At 39.2% G+C, this 25527-nt stretch overlaps 2 protein-coding genes across 3 annotated transcripts; both read right to left on the reverse strand.

The window, feature by feature from the left end:
- Nucleotides 1-736: 736 nt before the first annotated feature.
- Nucleotides 737-5078, reverse strand: LOC130239596 (mitochondrial ubiquitin ligase activator of nfkb 1-A). The gene is made up of 5 exons (XM_056470865.1): nucleotides 5010-5078; nucleotides 3972-4095; nucleotides 3803-3890; nucleotides 3598-3718; nucleotides 737-1648 (listed from the first exon to the last, which is right to left on the reverse strand). Exons 2-5 carry the CDS (start codon nucleotides 4086-4088, stop codon nucleotides 1162-1164), a joined length of 813 nt encoding a protein of 270 aa, XP_056326840.1. The 5' UTR covers nucleotides 4089-4095; nucleotides 5010-5078; the 3' UTR covers nucleotides 737-1161.
- A 2482-nt stretch (nucleotides 5079-7560) lies between these two features.
- serbp1b (SERPINE1 mRNA binding protein 1b) lies at nucleotides 7561-22097 on the reverse strand. Of its 2 annotated transcripts, none has more exons than XM_056470884.1 (9): nucleotides 21734-22097; nucleotides 19779-19959; nucleotides 15861-16004; nucleotides 13920-13991; nucleotides 11621-11695; nucleotides 11353-11539; nucleotides 10299-10355; nucleotides 9739-9933; nucleotides 7561-9365 (listed from the first exon to the last, which is right to left on the reverse strand). In XM_056470884.1, the coding sequence occupies exons 1-9, from the start codon at nucleotides 21987-21989 to the stop codon at nucleotides 9306-9308; spliced, it is 1227 nt and encodes a 408-aa protein (XP_056326859.1). In that variant the 5' UTR covers nucleotides 21990-22097; the 3' UTR covers nucleotides 7561-9305. The 2 variants fall into 2 exon arrangements, with proteins under 2 accessions (XP_056326859.1, XP_056326850.1); XM_056470875.1 differs by having other exon boundaries at nucleotides 11344-11539.
- Nucleotides 22098-25527: the final 3430 nt, after the last annotated feature.

A 25527-nucleotide genomic window follows, 5' to 3' on the forward strand; every position in this document is an offset into this window, starting at 1 on the left:
AGGAGAAAATTAGGGCCCTTAAAATGTATTAAAAAGTCTTAATCTCATTTTTACGAGGTCTTAAATTTTGTTCAAGCGTTGTCCAAAGTGACTCTAGAAAAGCATAAATATATTTATTTTCCTTGATTGGTTTGGGCCGGGTGCGTCTGGCCAAGCTCCTCTGTCCGGGTGATACCACATAATTTCAGACAAACGCGGGAAGGTGGTGTGACGCTCTCCACATATAGCGAAACCATAAGAGACTGCAAAATGGGATAATTGTTTGCGCACTCCTGGTTGGAGAAAGACTAGTTTAAACGGTGGCTGAAACCTGTCGCTGGAAACACCCACGTAATGTATTCTTTCAATGTTTGTTTCCTCCGAGCTTATCTGAGTTCTGTTGCACGGTTGTGCTCCATTTATTTAGCTTCAACTGTTTATTAGGTTAAAGGTTTGATATTGAATAGAACTTGAAGTGGCGACGAATAAATAAAATATAATCTGAGAAGGCCTTAAAAAATCTTAACAAGCTATTGAAATTTCCTTTAGGACTCCTGCATATACCCGGTTTATGCACATATCCAAAATGAGCCTAAAAATAGGTGGATGGAAACATAGCTAATCAGCACCAGAACACAATGCGCTGTAAAAAAAAAAACTTTAATTGCACTAAAAAAGAATCTGCGAATCTGCGACGCCGCGAAAAGTGAACCGCGTTATAGCAAGGGACCACTGTAAATGAATGAAACATGAACGCTTATGAATTTTGAATGGCTTTTAATACACATTCGCCAACATTTTGAAGTGGATCAATAAACATAATAAAAGTTATTGTAAAACTCTTCGACAACACCCGTTCTTGCCCATTTCTGGCACAATTTTTACAACTTTTTTGATTAACTACAGTAGATCAATTTCTTTAAAAAAAGCTAAAGCTCATTCAGAGTGTGCAAAGCTCGAGAAATACACTGGTAAAACTGCACGTGGGATTCATTTTAAATGCCCGATGCTCCATAATCGGATCTTTTCCTGACTAATTCAGATAGTTTCAGAAGTGAGTTGACATTATTCATAAAAAAAAAAAAGCTAAAGATCATTGAGAGTGTGGAGAGCTTGAGAAATCCACTGGTAAATCTGCAAATGTGTCTGATTTTCCAATAATTTTCCTTTTTCCTGAGTGATTCAGCTAGTTTTTCTATCTTTAAGACCAGCGTGGATGAATCCCGCTAGCAGTGTAGACCCTGTGACTCCAAACAGCACCGTGAGCCCTTTCCACATGGTGGCGCTGTTCTGGTGTCGCTGCATGAAGCTGTTATAATCGCTGGGGATCAGGACGAAGCTGCGGCCATCTTTGGGTGGCTGTATCCTCATGATCTTCTCCTGCTCCAGGACCAGCTCTCCGAATGCAGTGAGCGGGACTCCCACACGCAGCAGATCCTCTCGCTCCTCCAAAGCTATGGGTTTTTCTCCGCTCAATTCCCCCAAAACGGCATCCATCAGGCCCTCTTTAGCGTTTCGGACCCGTCTGTGGACCTGCTGGAGGAAATCGCCGGACGCTTCCAGAGGAGAGTCCACACGCACACTCAGATCGCTGATGAATGAGCCGGGTTGCACCAAAGTGAAGGGCACCGTGTTGGTGGTCTGCTGCTTGTTCACTTTTTTGGAGACCCTGTGTGGAAGGTGTGTTTTTTTTTTTCATGGTTTGTAATGCATAGATAACCACACACATATATATGTGGTTTATAATACATAAAAATCTGAAATCAATTCTGAAATTTTCAAAATGCATCGCTATTCTGAATTTGATTTATTCTGAGCAGAGCTTTTAACAGGAGACGGCGCTCTAGGCTAGTTTTAACAGTAGACGGCGCTCTAGGCTAGTTTTAACAGTAGACGGCGCTCTAGGCTAGTTTTAACAGTAGACGGCGCTCTAGGCTAGTTTTAACAGTAGACAGCGCTCTAGGCTAGTTTTAACAGTAGATGGCGCTCTAGGCTAGTTTTTAACAGCAGATGGTGCGCTAGGCTAGTTTTAACAGTAGACTGCGCTCTAGGCTAGTTTTAACAGCAGACAGCGCTCTAGGCTAGTTTTTAACAGTAGACGGCGCCCTAGGCTAGTTTTTAACAGTAGACTGCGCTTTAGGCTAGTTTTAACAGCAGACGGTGCTCTAGGCTAGTTATTAACAGCAGATGGCGCTCTAGGCTAGTTTTTAACAGCAGACAGCGCTCTAGGCTAGTTATTAACAGCAGATGGCGCTCTAGGCTAGTTTTTAACAGCAGACAGCGCTCTAGGCTAGTTATTAACAGCAGACGGCGCTCTAGGCTAGTTTTTAAACAGCAGACGGCGCTCTAGGCTAGTTTTTAAACAGCAGACGGCGCTCTAGGCTAGTTTTTAAACAGCAGACGGCGCTCTAGGCTAGTTTTTAAACAGCAGACGGCGCTCTAGGCTAGTTTTTAACAGCAGACGGCGCTCTAGGCTAGTTTTTAAACAGCAGACGTTGTTCTATGCTAGTTTTTAAACAGCAGACGGCGCTCTAGGCTAGTTTTTAACAGCAGACGGCGCTCTAGGCTAGTTTTTAACAGTAGACGGCGCTCTAGGCTAGTTTTTAAACAGCAGACGGTGCTCTAGGCTAGTTTTTAAACAGCAGACGGCGCTCTAGGCTAGTTTTTAAACAGCAGACGGTGCTCTAGGCTAGTTTTTAAACAGCAGACGGTTCTCTAGGTTAGTTTTTAACAGCAGATGGTGCTCTAGGCTTATTATTAACAGCAGACGGCGCTCTAGGCTAGTTTTTAACAGCAGAAGGCGCTCTAGGCTAGTTTTTAAACAGCAGACGGTTCTCTAGGTTAGTTTTTAACAGCAGATGGCGCTCTAGGCTAGATTTTAACAGTAGACTGCGCTCTAGGCTAGTTTTTAACAGCAGAAGGCGCTCTATGCTAGTTTTTAACAGCAGAAGGTGCTCTAGGCTAGTTTTAAACAGCAGACGGCACTCTAGGCTAGTTTTAAACAGCAGACGGCACTCTAGGCTAGTTTTTGACAGCAGACGGCGCTCTAGACTTGTTATTAACAGCAGATGCACTCTAGGCTAGTTTTTCACAGCAGACGATGCTCTAGGCTAGTTTTTAACAGCAGATGGGGTTCAGGCTAGTTTTTAACAGCAGATGGCACTCTAGGCTACTGTTTAACAGCAGACGGCGCTCTAGGCTAGTTTTTTAACAGCAGATGGCGCTCTAGGCTAGTGTTTAACAGCAGACGGCGCTCAAGGCTAGGTTTAACAGCAGATGGCATTCTGGCTAGTTTTTAACAGCAGATGGCACTCTAGGCTAGTTTTTTAACAGCAGATGGCATTCTGGCTAGTTTTTAACAGCAGATGGCACTCTAGGCTAGTTTTTAACACTCTAGGCTGGTTTGTAATGGCAAACGGCACTCTAGGCTAGTTTTTAACTGGGCTCTAGCAGGCAGTGCTCTAGGTTACCTTTTAAACTGCACTCTAGGCTAGTGTTTAAACTTTAGCCGGTGCTCTAGGCTTGTGTTTAACAGCAGACGGTGCTTTATATACTCCTACTCCTGGATTTCATCTAAAATGTTTAATTCGTGGATTGGAATGATATGAAGGTCATTACCATGACTTAAGAAGAGAGTTCCAGTATTTCCAGTGTTCATGCACAGTAATCTTCTGAATGACACCATGACAGCGTGGCACATACTGGCTGGAAATGGGCTCTCCAACAGCCTGCACCAGTCCTGCAAATATAAAGCAGAAATGACTTGCAGAGATAAATTATATATATACAAATTATGTATTAGTAGGGGTTATAATTTATTTACCTTCTACAGCAACATAATGAAGTCTCTTGTTGGACGATGCATTCAGAATCCTGAGCAGATGATGGTCTGGTTGAAAGTTTGGGATCTCCTGTGGAAATGGAGGAAACAAGTAAATGTTGGAAATGTTACATGAGCTTTGTTTTGCCAGCAGTGATACGGAAATCATTACCTTCAGCTTCTGTACTTCTAGTCTTTTATCTGAATATAGTTTATAAAAGAGCCCAGAGAAGGCGAAGCAGGATCCCGCACATATGACGGTGAGTGGGTGAAAGAGAGGATCACTCATTTTTGCTCTGGGAAAAGAAGAAAAAACAAACATTTAAAGCAATAGTTCACCCACAAATTCAGTACATTTATTTACTCATCCTCTACTTGTTCTAAACCTCTGACATTCTTTCTTCTGTTGACCACAAAGGAACATATACTGGAGAATGTTTAATTGACTTCCATAGTATTTTTGTTTCTACTATTAAAATGGCTGCTTTTTACCAACAATCTACAGAATATATAGGTGTGTGTTGAAGAGAATACAGAATTATACAAGTTTATAACCATTTGAGTGTGAGGAAATTGTGAACTATCACTTTAAAGCTCGTCAGAAGTGTTGTAAAACATGTTAAACCATAGACTGTATGTAATAGATAGCTGGACACCTCATGGTCCGCTTCTATTATATAATTCACAAGGCGTCTAGCTATTATACAATGTCTATGTGTTAAACCATATCATTAGCGTCAGTAACGCTAGCGATTTAGATGTTGAACGGATTTTTATATGTTTTTGTTTTAAATTATGGTCATAACTGTTAAGTATGTACACATTAATAAGCCGAAAAAATTAATCATTCAGTCCAACAAGTTTTTCTTACATTTCATGACTAGTCGAACATACTTTTGGTTTCATTTCATGTTCGTGAAACTATATAAAACATAAGTATAAGATAACTAAACATTATGTATGTTGAATTAAATTCGCGCCATTTCACAATTCTCACTAACTCAAAACGGAAGACGACAGGTGAGGAAAGCGAACGACTCTCGGCTGAACTGGCAGCAGGTAAGTTACGATGAATCCGGAAACTACGGCGAATTATCTTGTAATTAAACTCAAATAATATGGTTAATATTCGATATTCATTAAGTATTATATTTCCTGCAGCCTTTGTAATATATGCTTATTTGATTAGGGTTCGCCTCTGAATTCTTACCTGAAGTTTATGACACAAACAGACAATCCGCCATTATTACAGCTGCAGTGTATAAGCGTGACCACACGACTGCCGGGCTTAAAGGGATAGTTCACACACAAAATACAATCCTGCCTTCATCAATTCATTAATTAATTAACGCTGAACTTGTTTCAAATCAACTTTACTTTGTCTTTTCGACGCACATCAAGATATTCAGAAATGTTATGGGGAAAATGTATCCATTGACGTTTATAGTAGGAACAAACAATATTATGTAAGTCAATGGCTGTTTTTGATGACATTCTTCAGTATATCTTTCTTTGTGTTTAACAGAAGCAAGTAATGTTGGTTTAAAACAAATAGAGGAACGATTCATAAAAGTGTAGATACATTTGAGTGCGAGGATATGGTGAGGGAATTTTAATTTTGGGGTGAACTATCCCTTTAAATCACTGAAGACTCCAGCCGGAAGTGAGAATCCTTATGACTGACTCACGTGACTGACAGGCTGTAGAAAATGTGGGGGAAAATGAAGCGTTGTTGGATGGATGGATAAGCTAAAGCTACAATTTTAGTTAATTGTTAATTTAAGATTAAGCTATTATTTATAATCTTAAGAAAGTTGCTGAATTTAACCTCCTTAATGTCAACTTTTGACACTAATCATTTTTTATTATCAACTTGACTGATCGATCAGTATTATACTGTAAAAATATTGTATTTACAACACATTGGTAAGGAACGCTACATGTTTTAGTATTAACTATAGTGAACTGATAAACATTGTATACGTAATTATAAATATTTATACATATAAACACACACACACTCACCGGCCACTTTATTAGGTACACCTGTCCAACTGTTTAACGCAATATTTAGCCAATCACATTGCAGCAACTCAATGTATTCAGGCATGTAGTCAAGACGATCTGCTGCAGTTCAAAGCGAGCATCGGGATGGGTAAGAAAGGGGATTTAAGTGACTTTGAACGTGGCATGGTTGTTGGTGCCAGACGGGCTGGTCTGAGTATTTCAGAAACTGATGATCTACTGGGATTTTCACGCACAACCATCTCTAGGGTTGAGAATGGTCTGAAAAAGAGAAAATATTCAGTGAGCGGCAGTTCTGTGTGCGCAAATGCCTTGTTGATGCCAGAGGTCAGAGGAGAATGGCCAGACTGGTTCCAGCTGATAGAAAAGCAACAGTAACTCAAATAAGCACTCGTTACAACCGAGGTCTGCAGAAGAGCATCTCTGAACACACAACACGTCCAACCTTGAGGTGGATAGGCTACAGCAGCAGAAGACCACACCGGGTGCCGCTCCTGTCAGCTAAGAACAGGAAACAGGCTACAATTCACACAGGCTCACCAAAACTGGACAGTAGAAGATTGGAGAAATGTTGCCTGGTCTGATGATGCTCCATTTCTGCTGCCACATTCGGATGATTGGGTCAGCAATATGAAAGCATGGATCCATCCTGCTTTGTATCAACAGTTCAGGCTGGTGGTGGTGGTGTAATGGTGTGGGGGATAATTTCTTGGCACACTTTGAGCTCATTAGTACCAATTTGAGCATCGTGTCAACGCCACAGCCTACCTGAGTATTGTTGCTGACCATGTCCATCCCTTTATGACCACAGTGTACCCATCTTCTGATGGCTACTTCCTTCTTGAACATGACAATGAGTTCACTGTACTCAAATGGCCTCCAGTCACCATATCTCAATCCAATAGAGTACCTTTGGGATGTGGTGGAACGGGAGATTCGCATCATGGATGTGCAACCAACAAATCTGCAGCAACTGCGTGATGCTATCATGTCTATATGGAGCAAAATCTCTGAGGAATATATCCAGTACCTTGTTGAATCTATGCCACGAAGGATTAAGGCAGTTCTGAAGGCAAAAGAGGGTCCAACCCGCAACTAGTAAGGTGTACCAAATAATTAATTAAATAAATAAATACAGACATACATGCACACATACACCAGTATTGGGTTCAAGTGTGCTTTTGATTTAATAAAAAAATGTGATAAGTACTTTTTGATAAATTAACTTCAAATTAAATGTAAATACAATTTTTAGAGGGTAAAACTGGATGATAAACAGCATTTATCCAGCAGAATAGATGTGCAGTCAAATGTTGGGTTTGTCCATATTTGACCCAGCGTTGGGCTCAGCATAAGGAGAATAAAATTGGGGTGATGTGGTCATTTTCTTGACCTGGTAAGAACTCTGAAAGTTGATTTTGCACTGACTGAAGTTTATTAATAGTGGAATCTGGGCAGCCATGAACAGAGCATTACAGTAATCTAACCTAGAGGTCATAAAAGCATGAACTAGCAGTTCAGCATCTGAGATAGCGATATTTCTCAGATGAAAGAATGTGGTTTTTGTGAGATGGGAGATAGAGAAGTTAAGTTACTATCTAATATAACACCCAGATCACTTACAGTAGAGCTAATGCTAACATTAAATGCAGGTCAAGTTGTGATTTCAGAAACACAGATTAGACATGTTTGAAACGAGACCAACAAAGACAAAAGTAGATGCGTGAACTCAAATCTAGTGTCGTCGTCCATTTTATTGTCCCTCCTCCTATGAATACAGAGAACATCGGCCGTCACACTCAGAGGTCTTGCTAATTTTCACATACATAAGCTGGATCCAACTTTTCTTTTTCGCAGCACACACTGTTGTCCCACCCTGAATTACACAACGTTTCAGAAGAAAACAAAACAAAACACACACACACGCACGCACGAGCAGTAGTGCCATCATAGTAATCATTAAAAAATAAAAACACAGCACAGAAGGAATAATAAAAAAAAAAAGAAAACAATCGATGCCGACAGACCACGTGGTTGAGTAGCTCGAATTTTCAAACGTCACCATAAAAATCTAAGTGCAAAGATATGTCAACAACCTTAGCTAGAGAGAAAACTAAATAATAATCATAATGTTTACAATCTAAACTTAGGAAAATAACGGCAGATGAACTTTAAAACAGATTTACATCTCTCACACACACTAGGGTTGCACGAAACTGGAATACAGTACCATTCGATCCCGAAAATTTAGACGTCTATTTCCTGCTAACAATTGAGCGCGTTCTTAAACAGCGCTGATTGGCCATTGTGTTCACATGCTCGACAGAAATGACTGTGATTGGCTGTGAAGGTCATCAACCACTGTTAGGAGTATTTCAGTCACGTCGATCAGCTGGTTTGTCTATAATCTGACATATGAATGATTCGCTGATGAACTGCAGCTTTAAAACGCTCCAGTGTCCCTGTAACTGTGGTAACACTCAGTAAACAACGGTGAGTTTGGTGAACTGATGACCTTCACAGCCAATCACAGTCATTTCTGTTGAGCATGTGAACACAATGGCCAGTCAGCGCTGTTTAAAAACACATTAAAATTGACACAGTAAATGGACGTTTTTAATTACAGTATCGATTAGTACCGAATTCCAGTATCGTGACAACCCTAACACACACGTCACTCACATATACAGTTCAGAAAGAAGTGGTCCTAAGAGATGAACTTGTATGAATACAAAAGGACCAGCCTGGATCTCCCGGGTGCTTCAACAAGATGATGAGGAAGAACTAAGCATACTAAAAGATCATCACAGGTCGAGCAGAGGACGACGGAAATTAAAAATAAACACCAAAGCAAGATCAAGACGACACATTTGCTTCTTCTTGCTATGGTCAAAATCGAAATAAAATCCAAACAGGAGAGTAAGCTTGACCTTCTTTCGAAACATTTAAAATAGTCAAATATACATTACTCATGTGTGTATATATATATATGTGAATAGTAAAATCACAAGTCTCGCATTCTCACTCGGTGGAGAAAAAAATAAAATAAAACGTTCTGCTTTTGGTAGAGCCATTGAGAGAGAGAGCAAAAACTCAATTTACACAGGGGGAAAAGCCTGAAGCGTTCACAACACTTCAGAAGTCTATCTGGAAAATGCATACATTCAAGCAGCGATAAAAAAATATTTATGGCGAATGCATAATCTCTGGGGGGAAAGAAATAAGGAGAAAACCAACAAAAAAAATAAAATACTGTATGAACATCCCTGCTATCGTGTCTCTAAATACAAAACCTCTACCCAGAATTTGCTTCAGTGTAATAAGAAGTCCTTTTTTGTGTTTTTCTCGTTTGTTTCCGCAGGTAAAAGTCAGTTCTCAGTGTATGTACGGATGACAGTCTCACTTTTCTGGTTTCTATGGTCGAACAATCCATAAGCATGCAAGCGTTTGAAGAGGAGAGAAGGTTTGGGTGTTTGCGGGTTTAAGCCAGAGCTGGAAAAGCCTCGGGATCGTCCACGTTGGGAACGGAAACACCTCCACCCTGTCAAAAATACAACAAAAATGACAGAGCTCAGGATCACGCAGGGTAAAAGCAGGTAGGACAATATCTGACAATCATTTATTATTAGAAATGCATGGAGATGTACTGATGAGCCAGTTGAAATTCAGATTGGTTTACATGGCAATCAAAACATGTGATTATAATGGAAGTCAATGGAGCAAATCAGCCACCAACATTACCAAAGGGTAGTTAATTTAAACAGCACTCAAGGGTGGAATTTTGCACTATTCTTCGCCATTTTGTTGTATAAATAGTATAAGTACGCCATTCGGGATGCACATAATGCTTAGCAATAATCAAAGTATGAGATTTGGATCGGAGTGATGGGGAATGCGCAGTGCAGATTGTTTACCTTCTCAGATCTGCCTCCGCCTCGGCTTGGTCGTCCCCCGCCGCCGCCACCGCCGCCTCCACCACGACCTCCACGACCCCCGCGAGAGCCTCCGCGTCCACGTCCAGGCCGACCCAAATCTCCAAAGTTTATCTCCAGCTGAGAGGTGATGTCATTGGCTGGTTTACGGAAGTGGTGATCTCCACCTTCTTCAGCCTTTAACAAAATATATATATAACGCGATTAACTTCAGGCTAGGAGAATGCTCGTGGTTCACCTACTATTCGCTATCATATTTCAGAACTAGCCTAGTTACAGAAAAAGAGACTTGATAATAGGCTATTATTGCGTTCCCCATGTAAGTGAATTGTAATTGGATGTCTTTATATATACCCTATGTATCATCCATTTTACTCAACGTTCAATAGTTTTAAGATAACTGAGGATGTTTGTGATCCACTTGAAATGTCGACTACTGTATATGAGATGCGTGAACACACCCAAAATGGTGACCAACTATTTGTTAAAGAAAAAGTTAAATAAAAAAACAAGCAAACTGGGAAACAAAGTGGGAGAGATACCTTGTGGAATGAGTCAGGATCGACATCTCCAGCTTCAATCACAGATCCAGCTTGCCGCTGCAAACACACAGCAAATATTGAGTGTGAATAAATTCCTTAAAAATACATCTATCTACAGTTGAAGTCACAATTATTAGCCATTCTGTTCAATTTTGTTTAATTGTCTTGTTGTTTTCAACACATTTCTAAACAGAACTAACAACTCCTACATTTCTTTTCTCTTTGCCATGATGACAGTGAATAATATTAGACTAGATATTCTTCAAGACACTAGTATTCAGCTTAAAGTGACATTTAAAGGCTTAACTAGGTTAATTAGGGTAAAGTTAGGGTATTTAGGCAGGTCATTGTATAATAGTGTTTTTTTCGGTAGACAATCCAAACAAATATTGACCTTAAAATGGTTTTCATCTCTTCAAGTCAAGTGCTATTTTGGGGTTTCCGCCTGGATTTTGCCTACACAAATTAAAAAGCTGGTCTCATTTTAAAGAAAACTATTTTAATTTTCATAAAACATGTTGAAAGTGATTAAAATAATTGTATATTTTATCTGTGTTATAATAAACCAAAAGAAGAGATGCTTTTTTTTGTAAACTCAAATTTGAAAGTGTACCCTTTAGGTTCTGTGTGGTCTTGATTGCTGTAATTAATTTTGGTGGTTCCCGCTCATATCAGTAATCATAGGAAAAAAGAAAAATGTCTCTATTATAATCTATGCACAAGTTATTCTATTGCAACTGATGAGAGAACGGAAGAACTTATGGGGGTATTGGGCCAGAACGGACCTTTAAAATTTAAAGAAAGTGAACGTAAATGACAACACAAACCCAGTACGCAGAGTTTAAGAGGTTAAATAATTAAAAACATCTTTCATTCTAGCTGAAATAAAACAAAGACGACTTTCACCAGAAGAAACAATATTACAGGAAATACTGTGAAAAATTCCTCGCTCTGTTCAACATCAAAATAAACAAAATTCACATGAGGGCTAATGATTTTGACTTTAACTGTATGTGTCTAAATAAAAATACAGACGTTGACATACTTCACCTACCGTGCCAACTTCCTCGCTCTTTGACTTGTGCAGTACGTAGCCCTTCTTCCACTGACCGTCGTTTCCCTCGTTGGGTTTGCGGATGTTGAACTCAACTTTGGACCGTTCCTTGTCTTGCATGGCCTTCCACTCGTCCAGGGTCATCTCTTTTGGGCCTTCCTCCTTCACCTCCTCTACTTCATTTTCCCTAAGTAGAAAAGTCATGAGCTCAGTTCATTTACTCATTTTCACGTCTTTGCATTAACAGTTATCTCTGCTCGACGCTCACTTGTTTTCGGAGTCGGCAGGGGCATGTTCTTCACCTTCAGGGACAGGCTCGGGTGCTGCAGACTGATCTAGCTCACTGCAAAACAATTACACACTATTAACAGATCTGGAAAGCCAATGAAAGTACTACACTAATCCACATTTCAGAAATCTTGTATATCATAAATGTCCTGTGCATATGAGCTGATCATTTCATTCATTCATTCATTCAACCCTCCATTGACTACATGAAAATTGAATATTCTGCTTATAACGGCTCTTAAGCAAGCATTGTTTGGAAAGAGATATATAAAAACTAATAATATTAGCAGTGCTTAATTTACCTAAATTAAAAATGAGATTAAAAGGGATCGATTTGAAGCTGTGTGTGCTTTGCACTCACGCAAACCTCTTCCAACCGATTCAGAGCACTCACACTAGTCAAACGAACCGGGAAACGCACCTGAGCACGGATCGGATAGCACAGTGTGAGTGCACCCTTAATGCCGTGCACACAGCTGATGAGTGTTTAGAAAGCTTGCGCGCTTCCATTTCCTCTTCCAAAGCAACCGTGCCTGGAAACGTAACTGGTGCGATCGGTACTCTTCGAAATAGACTGGACAAAGTGATACTCTCGTGCACCATTCTTTGAACAGATTGTTAATGTGCACATGATCATCCTTTCTTTATCACACATGGTATGTTTTTCACCTGCTTTGTTTTGCTTATTTTGTTAATTTGGTTTAATGATCATCCCTTATAATAACACTGCTTTATTAGGAGATTAACTCTTCATTTATGTGTAGTTAACTGCTGATCTGGGACCTTTAGCCTGGACAGACTACTGTGCATAGTTTTAGATCAATGACATTAATTCTTTTATAAAAGGTCTTTTTTTTTAAAGAAGTGTTTTACTGAATAAAAGGTGCATGTATACAGCTATATTTCACTTGTTTCACACATTTCTTAAAATTTGAGGCTAAGAAATATTTATTTATTTATTTTTGCTGTGGCCAGAGAGAAAGGTAAATCCTTAGTGTTAAGCCCAGAGAAGTCATGTGAAATGAGAACTAATTGCAATGCAACACAATGAAAGCACAACCCATTTGCTCATGCACCTTGAGCAAGCTCATTTACAACACACATAAAAAGTGAAATGAATGAGTAGTCCTGTGAACTTAACACAAAATCTAAATCAAGTCATTTTAGCTTGCCAAAGTCAAATTTATGCATAGAAAATATTTTTCCCAACAACAAAATTGTGGCTAGTGGAAATGGCGAGTGGCTAGTTATGTTGCAAAACTACTAGTCTCAGGAGCTGGTGAACAAAAAAGTTAATGTCAAGTTCTAGTTGTAAGGGTGAGTATATGTAAAAAAAATAATAATAATAATTTATTTTGGGGGGTAATATTAGGGGGTAAACTAAATTAACAAGTGTTTTTTTTTGTTTTGTTATTTGAGTAAACCTATTGCTTTTAAAGCGAATTGTTGACTTCGTAAACCTGTTGCCTTAAATATAAATATTGAGTAAATAAACCATGTACATAATTATAAAAATCAATTTGTCAACTTAATAACACAACTTGGAAGTGTTACTTCACATTATTTGAAGAGATAATTCACCCAAATATTTATTCTGTCACCCTTGTCTTGTTCTAAACCAGCTTGCGTTTCTTCTGTTGAACACAATAAAAGATATTTAGAAAAATGCTGAATACCTGTAACCATTGACTACCATATTAGTTTTCCTACTACAGAAGTCAATTATTAAGATACAGCTTTCCTCTAAATATCTTCTTTAGTGTTCAACAGAAGAAACTCAAAGGCCTAAAAACACTTAAGGGCAAGTAAATAGCAAGTACATTTTTATTTTTGGGTGAGCTATCCCTTTAAGAGGATCAGGTCTATTATATTTGTGACCCTGGACCACAAAACCAGTCTCTTATTACTGAGATTTGTACATCGCCTGAAAGCTGAATAAATGATTATGTGTTTATATATTTGGTTGATATACAACTAATCTAAGAAATATAAACATTGAGAAAATCACCTGTAAAGTGGTCCAGAATTACTGCTTAATGCACAATATTAATCAAAATTTGAGTTTTGATGCATTTATGACAGGAAACTGGCTAGATGTCTTCACGTAACATGATTTGCATTTTAATATGCTGATGACTTTTGGCATACAATAAAAAAATAAATAAATAAAAATCGAACATTTTTGACCAATGCAATTCAAGCTTGGTTTGTTGCCCATTTCTGCATAACACACTGAACAAGCACCATTACAAGCAACATCTTAAATATTTCACACCTACCTGGTTTCTTCCTTCACACCACCCCAGTTGTGCGAGCCGCTCCCACTGCGCTTCTCCTCTCCTTTCTGTCGACTAAACATTAGTAATATTCCAGTCAGACTCGTGCAACAAGACAGCCTTTGTTATTTTTAATAGGCATGGGACGAAAGCCAACTTAAGGTTTACAGCAGTTTGGAAAAGCAAAGGTTTTTAAAATTTCTGTTATACCGTTCCTACTGAATATGCAAGGTTTAAGACTATTCTATTTAGGTTTTTTTAGGGCAGCAGCATCTCCTGCAGAAAAGGAGCCTCCACATCAAAATATACTGGTCAGGCCATGATTGAGCAAACATTTGAAAAGCACATCACTTATAAAGTAACATCCCAGTATGCTGGAGACCTGAACAGTGCAGTGGCTTTACTTTATATCCAAAGAAAAGAAGGATAAAACAGGCTTTAACAGGGTTTCTGCAGGTTTACGCAAGTCAAATTTAAGACTTCAAGACATTTTTAAGACCATTATGAATGTAATTTTAGACTCACACAGGGATAAACGCTAAGGAGTTTTTTGGATGGCTTAGTTGGAAAAGATTCGCCCTTTCAAGCTTTTCTTTTTATTTAAATAAATTTAATAATTCATTGAAAATAATTAGAGATATATATATTTTAGTTTATACATTTTATATATTTAAATATTGTGTCAAAAATAGCAAGTGCTAGTTGTATACATACGCTTTTTTTTCAACATAACCTTTCTTAAAATTAAAAACAAAATAAAAAATAGTTTTAAAGGTTATAAAACTATATTAAACTAAATAGCCGCATTTCCACTATCGGGCCAGCGCGAGCCAGGGCTTTAATCGGGCCAGGCCGGCCAATAGCCCGGGAGGTTGAGAAATGAGGCCGAAATCATGTCGCGTTTCCACTGTCAGGCTAGTTGCTCACAGCGCGTCACGCAAACACCGCCCCCAGAACGCCCCCCCTGAATCAAACGTCACACAACCCGTCACACAACCCGCCCACTTCAGCGGGAACAAAAAACTCAAATTATAACCACAAACACAACCTGGCATCACTACGAGAGCTGGAAGATGGAGAACACCGAAGCGATTGCTTTTTTACTGTTTGTGGTCTGTTGGTGTAAGGCCAGACAGCGATCCCTGGATAAGGACATTCTTTAACTGACAGGAAAACTCCGCCTTTGTACGTAACCCCGCCCCGAAGCCCCAGTTGGCCCTCCTTGGCCCAAGGTATTCGGCGGGCCGAAAAAGGCCGGACGCTGGCCCCAAGGAAGCCCCGCTTTGGCCCGATTACGCCCCGGAAGTGATAGTGGAAACGCGACTGGCCTTGGCTCGCTCGCTTTAAGCGCGATAGTGGAAACGCGGCTAATGTGTGCACAACAGTCTGTGCAGGTCAGCTTCCTCAGCAGTAAATACATTATGGTAAACAGAGTTAAAAAATTACAATCCTCATTAAAGTTGAAAGTTTTATTGGGATGGATTGTTAATGCTTGAATGCCTGTTAATGGCCAGATTGGGTAGCTATACATGAACAAAGGATAATTAAGACCTGTTTAAAAAGAATTAAGAGCGACAACACAATATTTCAGTAAATTTAAGACTTTTTAAGGCCTAAAATTTTTTTTGTTTGAGATTTAAGACATTTTAAGACCTCGCGGACCCCCTGTTCAAGATGTAAAGAAATCAGTGTTTTTAAAACTAATGAAGTCAGCAGAAGTCAATGATTTATTGGAATTATTTATATGTTAAATGTTCCAGAATATTCTGCTTCTTAAAATAATATATTGTGTTCAATTCAATTTGTGCAGAAATTTATAAAGAACATATTTTAGAGCAGTAATCACAATACCGTGATATTTTTATCCAAGGATATACCGGCCCATGCCTAGTAATAATCCAGTCAGACTCGTGCATTTGTTAGTCTTGAATTCATCACACTTACGATTTATCATTGCCGCTGTGTCTGTCGAAGTCACGTTTTCCCCGGGAATCAAAACCCTCTCCGCGTCCCATCCCTCGTCCTCGGCCCCCGCGGCCCATTCCTCGTCCTCCTCCACGTCCTCTAGATGGCTTGTCCCCAATTGGCCTGCAGACAACATGTGCGTTTGATCAAATAGACAATTGCCAATCTTGAGCTGCACAAATCAATACAAGCTGCTTGGATGTAGCCATTCATCACATGAGGATTGATTACCGAGGCGATTATACAAGTGTTGGAGCCACAGAAACGCTAGCTTTAACAGCAGCATTTGTTTTAGGGCAGGGTTTATTTCTTGTATATTTGGCAGGTAGTTTAAATTTTAAAGGGGACCTATTATGCTTTCAGAAGTTCTTATTTAGATAGATAGATAGATAGATAGATAGATAGATAGATAGATAGATAGATAGATAGATAGATAGATAGATAGACAGACAGACAGATAGATAATCATTTTAATGATTAGTCACATGCATTGCTCAGATGTGAGTTTTTCACAGACTTTAACAGTGTAAAACCATTGATGGTTCTGTGGGTATCATCTATCAAATCTGAGCTTTAATTTGTATTTTCTATTGGATTCGGATCAGGTGATTGGCTGGGCTATTCTACAGCTTGATTTTCTTTCTCTGAAAGCATTTGAGAGTCTCCTTGGCTGTGTTTTGGATCAATGTCCACCCTGGTTTCATCTTCATCCTCCTGCTAATGTAGATGTTGGACTGAAGCAGCTGATATTCATTTACACTGAGGAAGGGCAGAGGGTTGCTGAAGAACTACCGAGAGAGTTCAGCTGCTGTCTGGGATTTCACTGCCTTCCCTTTCTTCATGTGTTCAATACTTTTTTCCTGCGTCATTTCATTTTATCACACATAACTAATTAGATTTGTTTTCTTTACATATATGGATTTCTTTGGTTGCCAGCAACATATGGGAAAAAAATTCAAGTCAACAGCACCTTTAGAGATATGTTTTCTGAGAACAATTGTCAAATAATCCATATGGTGAAACACAGAGAGAGAGAAAAAAACATGAGCATCACGGGTGTGCTTGGGTATGTGCTCAAAACTGAAACCACATCATTCATTCGCGCACACACACACAGACACCCTATATAGCTAATTAGGTTATGACTGGATTTCTGCGAATTCCTCAGCATTTTCTGCATGACGGAAACCACTGATGAACTGACATGTGCTTTTTATTCACAACCTCTTCAGCACAGGCAAAAACATGCACTCATTTTCCTGTGTGCAAACTAACAGCCAAAGCAATGCAACTTCTTTTTGGCTGTTTGATTGTAGCATGCTTCAACAAGGCAATAAGATCATTCGAGACATTTCACCATTTACTCACACACAAGTAGTTGAAAACATTTGAGTTTTGTACTTCTGTTGAACACGAAGGAAGATATTCAGAAGAATGTTGTGCAAAAACAAATTCGATGGAAGTCAACGGTTGTAACATTCTTCAGAACATCTTCCTTTGTGTTCAACAAAAAAAAACCTCAAACAGGTTTGGAACAAGTAAACTGTGAGGAAATGATGACAGAATTTTCATTTGTGGGTGATCTATGGCTTTAAGACTTAGTAAAGGCTCACACTTGAGGGTTGTTCATGCATCTTAACATGAAGTTTACACTAAAGAAATTAAACTAACTTCATGTGTATTACACTATTTTTCAATGAAACAAAGACATCAATAAATACTGATGCCATTTTACCACTCAATCCTATATTCCACCAAAATGAGGAATGGTTAAGAGAATTCTGATCAAGATAACTCTGATTCTGTCAGTCACACTATTTGGATGCTATGGCTGGTTTCTCACAAGATGCAGAATTAAGTATTTGTGCAACTAGATTTATATAAAGTAGGGCTACGCAACTAAGTGGAATTAATTTCAGCCTCCAATGATTATTAAAAAAAAAAACAGAGATAAATCATTGCATCATATCCTGCACCCTTTCCAGCAGTCTAAATTCACACATTTACAAGTGACGGCAAGCTATTTTCTTGCTGCAGACATCTTATATAAATATTAATTAAGCAACAAATATATTCTTTTAACCCCACCCCACCTCCCAACCACTCTGTAGGAGTTTTTGATTTTCACTTTATTTTTAGGGACTAATTCTGATGTGGTATTGACCATTTTTAAACACTCATGATCTCTGAATAGTATTGATGTATTAGCACAATTCTTTACAGAAAAATCTATTTGATTTAAGATAAATCAGTCACGAATGTTTTCGTCATATGACCCACTCATAATCGTTAATAATAATCGTGATTATACTATTTTTTGCATAATCAAACAGTCCTAATACAAAGTATATGCAAATACTTAAATATAGGCAAATTTCCACTAGGTGGCATGAATGACATGAAACACGCCACATGTTTGACAAACAAACATACAAAAATTGCCACAATCAAGTTTTCCACGCAAGTTTAAATAATTCAAATTGAGCGAAAAATTCTCCTGATGTGAAACATCCTGTGAGTAAATGTTGCCTCTATCAGCAACAGTAGCAAAGATCATTTTTCATATTGAATATTTTCCTCTTTCAGCTGGTTCTTTCTTGATTTTTATTTTGATTAAAATTACAGGTTCTAAGTTCTGCTTGTTAAAACCAATGGTTTTTGCAGTAATATTTTTGTATAAATGAAAATCAATTGATATTTGTCTCCTCCCTTTTATGTTGATCCGAAAAATGGTTTGATCCGTGACTCAAAAACCAGTGTGTGATCCGAACCATGAGATTTGTGATCTGTTACACCACTACATGCAAGTAAACTCTCCTCACATTAGTCAGAGTTTCAGTTGTCATACATCGTAATTTAGGATGAGCAATAAGACATAAGTGAAAAGGTGCGTTTTAATTCTGAATGGTGACTCCCACAGACATCGTCACCAAATATAAATCAAAGAGGTAAAACTTTCTCATAAACAGCCTCATTTCAGTTGTCAAGGGTTGTAAAAATCTATCTACTGAATCAATCAGTCTCTTTAAAAAAACATTGGCTAGAATTATGCATTATAGGCTTAAATTATGGAGAGAAATAACAGATGAACTGAGACTGCATCAGATCCTGAAGCAGATCAATGTTGATCTTTCTTTCGAGGTGTCAGTGCAGCAATGAACAAAGCAATAGTTAATTTTTTATAATTTTAAAATATGGAACAATTATCAGATGGTAATTTCAGTAAACTTTCCTAATGGATAAACAGCTCTCATTAATAGTTCAGCATGCGTTCACTTTCGTACTCAACATGAAACGCACATGTCAGCGCCAGTGGTGTAGTGGTTAGTGCGTCAAGACATGCACTCCGGTGCTCACGGCGACCTGAGTTCGATTCCCACCTCGTGGTCTATGCCGAGCCTTCCCCTCTCTCTGCTCCCCATGCTTTCCTGTCAATACTCTACACTGTCCTATACAATAAAGCTGAAAACCCTGAAGAATAATTATATATATATAAAAAAAAACATGAAACGCACATTTACCGGTAAGAATGACATCCCGCCTTGCTCATATTTCTCTCTTTATATAGCCGTACATATATATATATGGCTATTACATGTCCATAATACACTGTGATATAGCCTGGTTCGTTAGTTTGTGGGATCGTTGTGCTTTCTCACTACAATCGACCCGCTCCAGAGCCGAGACCCCCTCATACAGACGATCTCGGACCGATTTATTTGTTGTGGATCAGAGCGCGATTGCTGGATTCACATATGCCAAACGAACCGCACTAACTGGGCAAACAAGACAGGTTCTGAAACAAAACTCTAGGTGTGAACACACACCAAAATTACTCCTCAAGACACCTTATTAAACATTTCCCTTCGAATATTTGAACTTAACATCATAACTCACTTGTCAGCAGAGAAATCTCCCCCCTCTGGTTTCTCGTCGGAGGGTTTATCAAAGCGGCGCTCACGAGGAGGTCGTCTGTCGGGCCTCCTGTCTCCGGGCCGACCCTCTCCTGGACCTCCTGGGTGTTGGGAGCTGGCTGGACCCTGCTGCTGCTCCGGCTTCCGGCCAACCCTCCTCATCCCTGAAATAGACATCCAGACATTCATTAAAAACCTAACACAAAGAATCATTTACAACACTCCCGAAATGCTAACTGGCAGTAGGTTATGTTCCTCTGTGTCGCGTTTCTCCGCTGGTTTGTTTTTACTGAACGCCATCTTAAAATTTACAAGTGGCTAAAACTCGCTCATTCAGAGGTGGGAACTCGCGGACGTGCAACAACTTTAATCATAAGGTAAACACAAAACTAAACTTTAGAAACTTTCTGGAGCTCCTTTACAGGACTCAACACTTGTAAACACTCGCTCCAACGTGTTCGTGCAGCTTACGGTCCCGCCCACACTCATTAGCACTACCAAACCGACCAATCACAAAGCTTGCACTACGTGTCATTGCGACAGCTAGTTACATTTTTTAAGAGGTGTGCGTCAGCCACAGCGAGGGCTATGCGACCACACGTAGACTGCACCAGACCATACGCGTGCGCTTGACATAATAGTATAAATCAGCCTTGATTCAGACATTTGGCAAATACTTCAATTCAGTAAACCATTACTTGGTTTGAAAACATTACTGCTCAATTTATGTCAAGATGCAATAATATATATATATATATATATATATATATATATATATATAAAATTTGTATTTCTAAGTGTGCTACAAACACTTTTTTAACTAAGAACTGAAAGGTGCCACAATAGTTTTTTCGATATCCAGAAAACAAGCTTTTGTTCAAGCAAAAAAAAAAAAAAACAGACAAACATAATCGTGACGTTGTGTGATCGCCATCTACTGGCCTGGCATGCACAATCCAACATTTTTAGTTTTTTTTCGTTGATGCGTTGTTTTTACATCAATTTTCTGAAAATGCTAAGATTTATTTTTAAGCGCTGTTGCATAAACACATAGCATATAGCTAACATGCTTTACGCATATATACACGAGTTGAAATTGGGCCATGAAAGTAGTGTGGACTTCTACTGCACACAAGAAGAAAATAAAAACAAAAGACTGCGTTAATAATAGCAATGGGTGAATTATTGATTTGTGTTTGGACCAAGGTCACAATGGGGACCTATTTTTAAATCAATCATTCCTACAGATGTTTGAAGATGCATATCCAGACTGCAGAAACAAGACTGACCTCAAATCATGATCTGAAATATTAACTTAGACTGATAACACCACTAGTGTAAATATGGCTGTGTGAATGAGCGATTTACACTCGTTACAGTAACCGCGCGCCTTCTGAAATAAAAAGTGAAAGTGTTTTCATACACATTTGCATTGCAACAAAACACGCTGATGTTTCTCCCGCGTGCGAATCAGCACACCGTGAAACTAAATAATCGCATTATATTCACATACAGCTAGCTGATTAGCATGTAGCTAAAGCAAGCTACGCAGTTATAAATGCAGCTAAGTTGATAAAAATCACGATCAGACAGCGATGCCGACATGCGAGAGGACTACATGAGCTCGATAAAACACACGTTTAAAGCCGTTATGTGGTTTTTGTTATTGAAATGTTGTGCTAGCAACAGCTAAACGTCGAAAGCATCAGCAGCTCCATGTTGCCTTCACTACTGTTTATATGCACACAAGCGCTCATCCCCGTATCCTTCTCAGTCGTCTACATTTTCTTGGGATGTGCATTTAATCTATTCAGCACCTTTTTTTAATCGAGTTTGTGCCTAAAAAGCTATTTATGACTCGGAGTTTGTGTGTGATATGCAAAAACAATTGTATGTTTTGACACACAGCATACATTTGGTGCTGAAACTTCAACATACCCTCCTTCTTAAGTGGCACGGGGGGCTGAGTGTCTTCTTTCTTGTCCTGCGCCGTGTTTTTCCTGTCTTTCTGTGACTCTTTTTTCGGCTGTTTTGCAGCTTGAGCTGCCGTCTTTGAGCCTCCGGACGCGGCCGCATCTTTCTTCTTGTTTTCGGCCGCCTTTAATATCTCGAACGGGTCGGATTCGTCGTCCAATAGCTGGTCGAAGCGATTGGTAACGACGCAGCCGAAGCCTTCTTGCAGATGCCCGGGCATGATGGCGCCCCAACAGCGGGATTCTCCTCCGATTCTTCGAGGCTTTGAGCGAACGGCTCACGGTGGACAAACACAAGATGGCCAAGGAAGACACCTGCTTCTCTTCCGGCGCTCTCAACATCCGGGACATCGCAGCTTTCGCGCCACATGGGGGGTGTAGTTTTATGAGGTAAAGTTGGTTTTAAATTTGCACATTAGATCAGTGACAACTTGTGACATGTTCATTATATTGTTTACCACTGTACTTTGACTATTCAGTCTGAATTAGCATACATGATTGACTTAAAAACAACATTAGCATTTATTTGACTGTGAGCAATGTTGTACTTTGATAGTCATTGGGTGCTAATATGATTTCCCAGTTTAAAATTAGCAAAGAATAGTTTTGTAAAATGATATAATTAAGGGGAAAGTCCAAATGTGTGAATATAAAACCAAGGTTTCCTCAACTCGATCAAGCGTAATGTGTTTTTGCTGCGTCCCAATTAGCATACTACATTGTAAAAGTATATAGCCTACTTATGCTAGCTCTTAAGTGACGTTTGTGAAGTAGCAACGGTTTCTGCTGTTCTGACGTCAGCTGCAGATGTGAATGAATGGCAGAAGTAGTTCCTCATACAAACAGATTTTTAGACTCTCCGTGTTTGATTTTCTTTTATTATACACAGGATTATGTCGTCGAACTGTTGTATAAACGCAATATCACACGAGTAGCAATGCGATATTGCTGTATATCGTCACTGGTTCAATTCAATTCATGTTTATTTCTACAGCGCTTTTACGATGTAGATTGTGTCAAAGCAGCTTAACATAGAAGTTCTGGTATTGAAACTGTGTCCGTCCCGTTTTCAGTTGAAGTTCAGTTTAGTTCAGTTTAGTGTGGTTTAATTTTCACTGCTGAAAGTCCAAACACTGAAGAGCAAATCCATCATGATATGTCCTGTCATTATTTCAGTGCTTCGATGTCAGCCTGTCTATAATGCTCGATATACATGTTGTAGTGTTGTTGGAGGTTTCGTTGACTATTAATTATTATTATTATTTTATTAGTCATTTATTACAAATTGTTGTATCATTCCAACTTGCTTTATTGGCATGGCAAATATATAGCCGAAGCATTTGTTATGTTTACATTAAACAAAACATTTTTAAAAATGACTTGAGATTTTTTGTAAGCACATCACTGATGGTTTTTATTGGTCTCCTCTCTCTCTTTTTATGACAGGATTTTCTCCAGGGTTCCCACGCTTCTTGAAAGTACTTGAAAACAAATGTAGGTTCTTGAAAGTGCTTGAATTTAAAGTTTTTGGTGTTATTTCAACATGATACTGTTCTGCTTTTGATGGTTTTTGAAAATTAATGGTGCTTTAAAAACTCCTTGAATCTGCTGTGCATAAATGAGTGGGAACCCTGTTCTCTCTCTCCTTCTCTTTCTCTCTCTCTTGGTTGTAACAGAAAAAAAACTGATGTATTTTTGGTGTTTAGTGAACCTATAAAATCCTGTATTAAAACAGAATATGCGTATTATAAGTCGATTGATGATTCAGACACTTTTAGATCTAAATGGTGTTAATCAATGTGTCTGTGAAATTGGTCATGATGGTTGTTGAAAATCCATGTTTGATTGGTGATTGATTGTAGGCTAACTGGCTCTAATATGTATATACACTCACCGGCCACTTTATTAGGTACACCTGTCCAACTGCTTGTTAACGCAAATTTCTAATCAGCCAATCACATGGCAGCAGCTCAATGCATTTAGGCATGTAGACATGGTCAAGGCGATCTGCTGCAGTTCAAAGCGAGCATCTGAATGGGGAAGAAAGGGGATTTAAGTGACTTTGAACGTGGCATGGTTGTTGGTGCCAGACGGGCTGGTCTGAGTATTTCATAAACTGATGATCTACTGGGATTTTCACGCACAACCATCTTTAGGGTTTACAGATAATGGTATGAAAAAGAGAAAATATCCAGTGAGCTGCAGTTCTGTGGGCGCAAATGCCTTGTTGATGCCAGAGGTCAGAGGAGAATGGCCAGACTGGTTCCAGCTGATAGAAAGGCAACAGTAACTCAAATAAGCACTCGTTACAACTGAGGTCTGCAGAAGAGCATCTCTGAACACACAACACGTCCAACCTTGAGGCGGATGGGCTACAGCAACAGAAGACCACACCGGGTGCCACTCCTGTCAGCTAAGAACAGGAAACTGAGGCTACAATTCACACAGGCTCACCAAAACTGGACAATAGAAGATTGGAGAAATGTTGCCTGGTCTGATGAGTCTCCATTTCTGCTGCCACATTCAGATGGTCGGGTCAGAATTCGGCGTCAACAACATGAAAGCATGGATCCATCCTACCTTGTATCAACAGTTCAGGCTGCTGGTGGTGGTGTAATGGTGTGGGGGATATTTTCTTGGCACACTTTGGGTCCATTAGTACCAATTGAGCATCGTGTCAACACCACAGTCTACCTGAGTATTGTTGCTGACTATGTCCATGCCTTTATGACCACAGTGTCTCCATCTTCTGATGGCTACTCCCAGCAGGTTAACGCGCCATGTCTTAAAGCGTGAATCATCTGAGACTGGTTTCTTGAACATGACAATGAGTTCACTGTACTCAAATGGCCTCCACAGTCACGAGCTCAATCCAATAGAGCACCTTTGGGATGTGGTGGAACGGGAGATTCGTATCATGGATGTGCAGCCAAGAAATCTGCAGCAACTGCGTGATGCTATCATGTCAATATGGAGCAAAATTTCTGAGGAATATTTCCAGTAGCTTGTTGAATTTATGTGACGAAGGATTAAGGCAGTTCTGAAGACAAAAGGGGGTCCAACCCACTACCAGTAAGGTGTATCTAAGTGACCAGTGAGTGTAGTTATTTACTTTTTGATTTTTTGTAAATAAAGTGATTGTTAAAGTCAAGTCTCTCTCTCTCTCTCTCAATTCAATTCAAAAATAGTTTTATTGGCATGACCAATGTTACAAATGTATTGACATAGCATTTATAAAGTTTATATATTAAATAAAGTAAATAAAAATAAAAAATAAAGTAAACACAGTAAATAGTAGTAGAAGCAAAATAATAATAATAAAGGGCGACACGGTGGCACAGTGGGTTGCACTGTCACCTCACAGCAAGAAAATCGCTGGTTTGAGCCTCGGCTGGGCCAGTTGGCGTTTCTGTGTGGAGTTTGCATGTTCTCTCTGTGTTGGCGTAGGTTTCCTCCAGGTGCTCCCGTTTCCCCCACAGTCCAAACACATGCGCTATAGGGGAATTGAATAAGCTAAATTGGCCATAGTGAATGAGTGTGTATGGGTGTTTCCCAGTACTGGGTTGTAGCTGGAAGGGCATTCGCTGTGTAAAACATATGCTGGATAAGTTGGCGGTTCATTCTGCTGTGGCGACCCCTGATGAATAAAGGGACTAAGCCGAAGGAAAATGAATGAATGAATAAATAATAATAATACATTAAATAAATAATGAAATAAAAATATTTATTAAATTAAAAAAGAAAAATAATAATAATAAA

Source organism: Danio aesculapii, chromosome 2 (genome assembly GCF_903798145.1).
Source record: "Danio aesculapii chromosome 2, fDanAes4.1, whole genome shotgun sequence".
NCBI lineage: Eukaryota > Metazoa > Chordata > Actinopteri > Cypriniformes > Danionidae > Danio > Danio aesculapii.